The 8,960-nt window shown below is 34.2% G+C and overlaps 2 protein-coding genes across 4 annotated transcripts; one reads left to right on the forward strand and one right to left on the reverse strand.

Annotated features, from left to right (window-relative positions):
- The first annotated feature begins 1,027 nt into the window (after window positions 1–1,027).
- Window positions 1,028–3,299, forward strand: LOC106088833 (myoneurin). Its single transcript, XM_013254527.2, has 2 exons — window positions 1,028–1,735; window positions 1,803–3,299. The coding sequence occupies exons 1-2, from the start codon at window positions 1,628–1,630 to the stop codon at window positions 3,297–3,299; spliced, it is 1,605 nt and encodes a 534-aa protein (XP_013109981.2). The 5' UTR covers window positions 1,028–1,627.
- Window positions 3,300–3,776: 477 nt separating this feature from the next.
- Window positions 3,777–7,447, reverse strand: LOC106088811 (zinc finger protein 26). 3 transcript variants are annotated; one of them, XM_013254520.2, is made up of 4 exons: window positions 7,224–7,447; window positions 7,012–7,152; window positions 4,495–6,945; window positions 3,777–4,419 (listed from the first exon to the last, which is right to left on the reverse strand). In XM_013254520.2, the coding sequence occupies exons 2-4, from the start codon at window positions 7,147–7,149 to the stop codon at window positions 4,156–4,158; spliced, it is 2,853 nt and encodes a 950-aa protein (XP_013109974.2). In that variant the 5' UTR covers window positions 7,150–7,152; window positions 7,224–7,447; the 3' UTR covers window positions 3,777–4,155. The 3 variants fall into 3 exon arrangements, with proteins under 3 accessions (XP_013109974.2, XP_013109960.2, XP_013109967.2); XM_013254506.2 differs by having other exon boundaries at window positions 3,778–6,945; window positions 7,224–7,446; XM_013254513.2 differs by having other exon boundaries at window positions 3,778–6,945; window positions 7,211–7,446.
- Between the last annotated feature and the right edge of the window lie 1,513 nt (window positions 7,448–8,960).

The following is an 8,960-nucleotide window of genomic DNA, read 5'->3' on the forward strand; positions in this document are numbered from 1 at the left end:
TTTAACCAAATAATCGCAATTTGCGTTGCCCCTATTTCATACATAATCAAATTATATACATTAAAATGTGGCTGCACATGGTCATGGGTTAAAACGGTACCTTAGCACTACTCCACTGACTATTTCCAATTCTATCAAGGCAAAATTGTCACACTCACACATTTCATAAAATGTTCAAGATTTAGAATTTCAATTAAATTTTCCTTTTTTCTGTACACATAATTACCAAATCTTGAACTTTTTTATCAATTGTCACTCACTTACCTTCTAATTCCATAAAAAAAATCAAGAAAAAAAAAGAAATTTATTGCCACCACTAAATAAAAACTATTTCACTGCCGGAGCCAATTTTTTTAATGATGTAGTCAGCACACAAGTTCAAAAGGAAAAGGATGAACTCAATCAATCATTCTCTCAAATCAGTTGTCAATCTAAGAAAAAAAATGGAAATTTTTCATTCGAAAACACGCGTTAACTCTGGCTCTCTCGTCCTATTAATGACATCCCCTCTCTGAAAAGTGATAGTTTGCCAGACCCTGGCCGTTGAGATCCAACTCTGTCTTAGCATCATGTGTTCCCATCTCTGTTCATCTGTCAAATGCGAAATTGGCAGGCCAAACATTAAAATAAAAAAAATAAGTAAAAACCGAAGCAGCTAAAAAATGTCCCTAATAAAATATAAAAAATATTGGGATATTGGCAACAAGATGCAGCCGTCACAATGCAATATGCGGTTATTGGAGCCAGATTATTGTATTGACCACATTTTCTTTCGTTCAAACATTACAGTCCTTCACACATATTCACAAAACTTAAAATGTCGTTAAATTAGGCTTATTTGAGAGATTTCCTTTAAAGAACTGTCAAATAAACCTACCATAAAGCTGTTTTAAGTTTTGTGAATATGGGTGTTTCAGGATGCACTTATAAGGTGAGGTCAAGCGAACAGCTGAGTAAAATTTTTTTATTTTTGTTTAAATTTTGTAGTGAATCCAAATGTCAAAGGCTGTGATTTTTTCTAAAATCTTAAAAAGATGTTCTCTTTGATCTGATATTTTACACATAAGCAACAAAAGAGTGTTATAATGATGAAAATACAAATTTAAAACACATTTGAAGAAGATAAGTTGTGAAACAATGTTTATTTCGAAAACCATTTTGAAATTTCAATTGATGGCATTTGAAACTGAGTAGTTTGGTTGAGGGTAGTTTTTTGTTGTTGTGCTATTGACATTACCTCTTAATTGTACCATGAGTCTTTGTTGCCTCCTTAAACAGGTGCAAAATTCTTAGCAGTTGTATTGAAATGGAATTAACACAGATTACGCAGAGTTGAGCATGCAGAATAAAAATAATGTAAATCGTAAATCATACACTGGAACCAAACAATTTACAATCTATACTCCGCAGTTTAATGAAAATAATGAACTTGTTATAATTATTATTTGCTGTACATTTAGCCGCTTAATATTCGATGATTCTCTGCTTTGATTCTCTTCGATTGTATTAAGTCAGCTGAAACTAAACTTTCCAATCAAACGAAATATTAAAATTTGTGGGAAATAAAGCATTACACACAAAATTATTCCATAATTAAGCAAATACTGTTAAAATATATTTATTAATCATGTCTAGCTTAGGCTTATGTTGGCTTTGTTTAAAAAGCTCCATTGACTGCAGAAAAGTGTATGATCAACGAACACATGAAGTAGTCACCCAATTTTTCGATCCTGAGGTGGGAGATATATAGGCAAGGAAAAATTATTTTATAATTACAAATCCACTTTCATTTATGCTATTAGGTTTTGGCCTCCACAGAAGAAAATGGGGCAAAGTTGATGTGCCAGCAATGCTTGAATCAAATTTTTGATTTCCACAATTTTCGTCAGTCTGTTCTGCAAGCTCATTCAAGTCTTTTGAATGATATTGCTCGACAGAGCACACAGCGAGAAATTCATAAGGACATTGTTGTTAAAAAAGAAAACGAAGATAGTTGCGATACAGACAATGTACTCTATTATGATGAGCCATCAATTTCTATAAACAACAATGAAGACAACTCTGCTGAAATCTACTATGATGTTATAGTTAAGGAGGAATTTAAGTTCAACACATCGCTTGAGGACCAAGAATACAGCAATAACATTGTATTCAAGATTGACGAAGAGAAATTCAAATTAATGAATAAATCCAAAGAAAGATCATTTGCAAACAATGAATCCAATGGAGCGACAAGTCCTATGCCCGATACTGTCACAATGCGGGAACTTGAATTTGCTGAGAAAATTAAAACACATTTACTTTTAAATGCAACTGAGGATGATTCCGTTTGCTCCAATTATGGCTCAGATGAAGAAAAAATGGATTTGCTAGAAATAAGAGAAACAAAAGGATCTATTAAAAGAAAGCGAGAGGAGGAGTTGGTCCTTAGACAACATGCCACTATAAGTAGCACTATTGAACAACAACCCCAAAACCAGAGCACATTCTATGAAAACGCAGCGGAAAACGTCAATTCTACTAAAAATGACTTGTACCGATCTATGAGGAAACCTTCGGTAAATCAACCACACCGAAAATTAGCCAGACAGGAAAGTGATAATTTAATAGCCCAATGGTTGCCAAATTTGGAATGTGGTTTATGTAAGGATACGTACTCCAAATACTCACTTATACATCAACACTTTCAACAGAGACATCCCAATGACTCTAGTTTTGTAGTTTGTTGTGAGCGTAAATTCAATCGACGTCAAAAATTGCAGGAACATATTCGCTTGCATATCAACCCCAAGGCTTCAGAATGTAACATTTGTGGCAAATCATTTACATCTGTTTATAATTTAAAACATCATTTAGCCAGAATGCATCAAATGGTTAAAGATCAGGATGATGTAACAAAATGTCCAGACAATAAGATGGAAGCTGCAAATTCTTTCACTACAACTTGTGAATCAAAATTTTCAGGTTCTGTAAAAATAGCAGCACCCAAGCGCAAAACAATCCAAGAGCTTGATGAAGTTATTGCCAAATGGAAACCAAATCTAGAATGTGAACTGTGTGCAGTTACATGTTCAAGTTTTAGTTTGTTGCATCAACATTTTACCCAAAACCATCCCAGTGTCATGAGTTATATAACTTGTTGCCAGGTCAAATTCACTGGGCGGCATGATATTGAAGAACATATACGATATCACAATGATCCGAATGCTTTTAAATGTGATTTATGTGAACGTTCCTTCACAAGTAGAAGAAATTTGAATAGACACTGCCGCGCTAAGCACAATAGGGAAGTTAAATAATTTAGAGTTTGGAGAGTACAAAATTAAGTCTGGATACCAAATTATAAGCAGGTTTAAAGATTTACTTGGCTTCTCACACGACAAAATTGTACTAACTACAAGTGATTTCCCAAAAATATGAAATTGCTGCCTTAAAACAAAAGGATGATATTTGGATTGTATTGGAAAAGATACATCATCTGAAAGAAAGGATTCAGTCACAAAGGATCAAAGACATTAGAGAATCTAATTGCCATTTTTGAGCGGTTTGTTGTGTTTTTCTTGGATCCACAGGTCCAAAGACTAAAAGTATTTTGAAAAGATTGTAGGAATTGAAATATCTGCGTTAACCAGAAATTTTAATTATTAATTCTCATTACTAAATACTTTTTAAAAATTATAAAAAAACAAGACATTATAAAGTTTTTATATGTTTATTAGAAATACTTTTGTATATACATATCTATTTGTATAATTATAAATAATATTTTTTATTCCATAAAGGGCGGTACTATATTTGCTTTGGCGAAATTTTTTCATGATTAGTTTTTTTAGATACCAGATTTTGAGCTAAAAACTTGCTGATTTCATTCCCTTATTACTTATAAAGTATTTCAGTGTTTCAAAACTGTAATCGTGAAAAACTTGTATTTTCACCTGTGAAAAAAGAACATAGTACCAGCCTTTAAGCTTAAAAAAAAAATAGGTGACATTTGCTAGTTTATCTTGAATAAAATTTTTTGAAAATCATGAAAATTCATGGAACAAGATATTCGTAGTTTTGTTATGGGGATACCTTACTTCATTTTATACATTCGGTGATTTATATGATACGTCCATGCACGTATATGTATGTTGGTGCCTTTGTAATCGGCGATTAAGATGCCTCCTTGATTGAAGATGTTGATGCATTTGATATTATAGTCGATTCCTCTCCAGTGTGTTTTGCATTATCAATTGCTGGCCTACTATGAACATCTACATGGTAATTTAAATCCATTTCCCATTTAAATGACATAGGACAAATTGGACATTTGAAATTGTTTGTCAACTTGCGATGTAACAACATATGTTCCCTTATCACTTTCGGCTGGTTGAACATTTTTTCACAACAAACAATGTGGCATGTTTTATCGGTATGCTGGTCACGAAAATGTGATTGCAATAGCTTATAAGTTGAGCATGGCCTACGGCATTCACCACATTCTAAACTTACTTGCATACGGCCCAGTAAAGCCTCCAATCTTTTTAAGTGGTATTTAGAATTTTCAAAATGGCACCTTTGCATGTGGTCTTTTAGTCCAAAAGTGCACGATAGCTGTATGTTGCATATTTTACAGATGTAGGCTTTTGGATTTATGTGAGCTTGTAGTACATGTTCGGCTAATTTGTTGCGATACATAAATTGGACTTGGCAGCATTCAACATAACATCTCCGTGCACTGTGATGTAGTTTGTGGTGCATTAACAACAATGTGTATGTTTTGAATGTTTTTCCACAATATTCACATTGTAAAATGGGCATCCACTTAGCTATAGCATTATCTAATTCTTTGACGCTTCTTCGAGTAGGTCTTTTCTCTAACTCATTCTCTGATGGTTCATCATCTGCAGATAAATCATAATCGGCAGAAAGTGCCCCAATTTCGGGTAAAGTTTGTTCACAATTTTCTTCCTCGTCCCCTCCTATAGGGGTATTTTTATGTGCGTCCATGTGAGCGTTCAGATGCGTCTCCCGCACAAAGGACATTTGACAAGTGTTACAAACATAGTTACCCTTCAATTCCTGGTGGTTTAAAATATGTTCCTCTATGCTATTTTCATTTAGAAATTGTATACCACAACAAACGCCTTGGAACTCTTCATTGCTATGTTTCAGACGGTAATGTGCCAGTAGCAGCTTATAATTTGGCGATAGTCTATTACAGAGTCCACACTCCAAAGAGATTTTTAGTTGCTTCAATAAGGCGTCTATTTTTAAGGTATTCTTAGCGGATGATCTATTTAGGGTCCTTATGTGCTTGGGGCATACATGATACTTCTCTAGCGATTTTCTATCTCGCAAAGATTTTCCACATTTCTCACATGTGAACTCTTTGGGATTTAAATGATAACGTATATGCTCGGCTAATTCGCTTTTTCGGCTAAATTTATATTTACAACATGCCGCAACACAGCGATGTTCTGGGTGATTTTCACGATAGTGCTCCTGCAGAAGCGCAAAGGATTTACAGGTAACCTCGCAGTGTAAACACTGAATATCTGGCATCCATTGGGCTATATCATAATCCAACATGGCGCCACAACGCCTTTTGTTTGTTGTTACTTTCTCTTGTGGTGCTTTATTTGACGATACTGTTTCTAACTCTTCTTGTTCTCTTTGGGAATTGTAAATGGAACTGACATGCATCACCATGTGGTCATTAAGAAACGATTTCTCTTCGAAAGACATATGACATACTTCGCATACAAACGGGCCTTTCACTTCCTGGTGCCTTAGCATATGTTCTGCAATGTGGTCGTAATCATAAATTTTTTGGCCACAGCATACAATGTGAGTGATATCATCCTCGTGCTTTACACGGAAATGGTATTTCATATGTTTAAAACTTGGGCATGGTGTGTTACATAAACCACATTGCAAATTGATTTTCATTTGTTCCAAAAGCAAGTCTAGTTTACTTATATATTCTTGTTTGTGTGGATTAGTCCTTGGACACCGATTATGCTTAATGGCTTCGCTTTTAAAGTTCTTCCTTCCTGTCTTATCAGACTTATGATTAACTTTATTCAAATGAACTGCCACATGATCGGCTAGATCGCTTCGACGAAAGAAATTATAGTTACAACAGATCACAAAACATCGCTCATTGGGATGATAAAGACTGTAGTGATCCTGCAGCAGCTTAAAGGATACACATTTTGTTTCGCAGTGTAAACATGGCAATTCTGGGAACAAAAGAGCTATTTCGTTTTCTAGATCAATTACACGGCGTCTAGCTTTTTGGATTTCAAGTGTTTTATCCTCTGCGTGATAAATTTCCTCTCCATTATTTTGATTTGAATCCTCTTCAGCGACCGTATAGAATTTACCGTCAACAGAAGATAAATATGAAGTATATTTCACGTTGCCTTTTATACCTTCAGTGCCTACTTCAATTTGGCAGAGAGAAAGGGGATCAATTATATTCCTTTCCGGCACATATTCCTGTTCATCTCTTCGTTGTTCTGCATGTTTTTTCTCATAATCAATGTCCATGTGTTCATTTGCTTTGCCTAATTGGTATGCTTGACTATTGATATCCAAGTCCATAGTTTGTATCACAAATTCATCGCTTCGCAAACCCTCCTTAGTTTGCTGCGACACATTTATTTCATTAGGTGAAGAGTGCGGACCTATGTTTTCCACAACGTTTCGTGGCGTATAATTATCATCATCCACAACATATATATCGTAATATTTAGTGTCGTCGCCTGGAGGCACATTTTTGTGTGCAATGACGAAAACTTTTTGGGGCACACCACTTTTAACCATACCCGTTTTTGGACACAGATTTGATATTCTAAAGTGGGCACCAACTACTGTCTGTTTGAATTGGTGAAATTCCTTTATTTGAAGCCAGCATTCCGTACAGATAACGGGTTGTCCATGGCTCGAATCTATTATCTAAAAGCACATAAATTCCGTATAAGATAAATGGTAACAAAAATAGGCCTTCATTTTCTGTCTTACTTGTGGTCCAAAGTATTTTGACGCAATAGAATATACATTGCTTTTTTCTTGATTATCTTTATATAGGTGGTTGTAGACCACGCATGATTTAAGACATAAACGACAAAGTAATGTTGAAGATAATGAAATGGAAGACATCACCTGAAAAACATGTAAAAATCTTACACTATGTGGATTGGTGTTACAGTGTTTTTCATACTATTACAAATTACTTTTCAACTTGCAAACGAATTACTTATCCACTTCCAACAAATCGATTGTCAATTGTTTTTCTCAGCTCAAGTTATCAAATTTATATACAATTTAGCCGTAGCCGTGTTCTATTTTAGTACTATATAGAGCAAATCACTATTAATCGTTTATTCTTATCTAATATCGAATGATATCGATAACTATCCAGTACAATTTTGCACTGAAATTCTATCCAAAACATCTGACTTGTACTGGATAGGACAGCAATTATCCGTAAATATAACAGGCCTGTTTTTTGTATAAAATGTCAGCCATCCGTGATTTGCGCTATATAAACGCAAGCAATGCAAATCACGATTAATCGGTTATTATTATCTGTTATTGCATGATATCGATATCTTTCCAGTAATACTTTGCACTACAATTCTATCCCGAACATCTGACTATCAATGGATAGGACTAAAATAAAACACGGCAAATTTGATGTTGTTGTTGTAGCAGTGTGTTGTACACTGAGGCGGCAGCCCTTGCCGATGAAGGACTTCATCGGATCAATCTGGTACGTACAACCGGCTGCCATGGGATTGCGGCAAATTTGTAATATATGGAAATAACATCTATCAAGTAAAACGAAGTTCTCGATAAATTACCAATGCACTGTTTGTGTATTCAGTATTAAAATAAAACACAGCAATAGTATTAATGCAAAACAAAGTAGTAGTGCAATTCTATTGGGTTGCCCAAAAAGTAATTGCGGATTTTTTAAAAGAAAGTAAATGCATTTTTAATAAGACTTAGAATGAACTTCATTCAAATATACTTTTTTTTTACACTTTTTTCTAAAGCAAGCTAAAAGTAACAGCTGATAACTGACAGAAGGAAGAATGCAATTACAGAGTCACAAGCTGTGAAAAAATTTGTCAACGCCGACTATATGAAAAATCCGCAATTACTTTTTGGGCACCCCATATAAGCTGTTTTAAAGAAAATGATTATTTTAAAAAGCGATAGTAGAAAAATTCACGTATTTGGTATTCAGTAGCCACTTTTAACGATAATTGGCATCATTAAAATCAGCTGTTTACGTTAACGAATAGAAAATCGTTAAATAAACGATAGACAATTATTTAGTGCTTACTTTAATGACGAGAAATAAAAATCATTATTTACAGTGGCTTTAGAATATTTTTCTCTGGATTTTTTTTAAACATTTCGGAAACGTGTGTGTACAATCAGGGCGAATATTTCGTTTCCAGAAAGACCGAAAAGGAATGAGAGCTTGAGGTTTGTTTTTAAACGTCGCGTTGCAAAAATACAACTCTGCACAAAAATCCCACAAAAACAACGCAAAAAAATGTGCAACCTTGGTACTTGAAAGTGAGATTTAGATTTGTTTTGTTTTTTCAATTAAATAAAAACTAGTCTTTTAAACTTGCTATATGCTGCCTTGAGTGGCAAATGCCGTAAATTGATCAAGTGGTTTTAGAAATAAACTTTGTTTTACAAATTATCTTCTTCAAATGTATTTTATATTTGTATTTTCATCAAAATAACACTGTTTTGTTGCTTATGTGTGATATTCTTCTGATTAAAGGAATTAAGTTTCCTAAATATATGCTTATTGCTTATTCTAGCGCATGGCGAAACAATTAAAGGTGGTCTCATTTGTACAACAACCATAAATCATATGGTGCAATCCGCCATCTTGCCATCAAGCTGATCGACGTTTTGCCAACACAAGCAAAAAAATTTGTGTG

This window comes from Stomoxys calcitrans, chromosome 4 (genome assembly GCF_963082655.1).
Source record: "Stomoxys calcitrans chromosome 4, idStoCalc2.1, whole genome shotgun sequence".
Taxonomy (NCBI): domain Eukaryota; kingdom Metazoa; phylum Arthropoda; class Insecta; order Diptera; family Muscidae; genus Stomoxys; species Stomoxys calcitrans.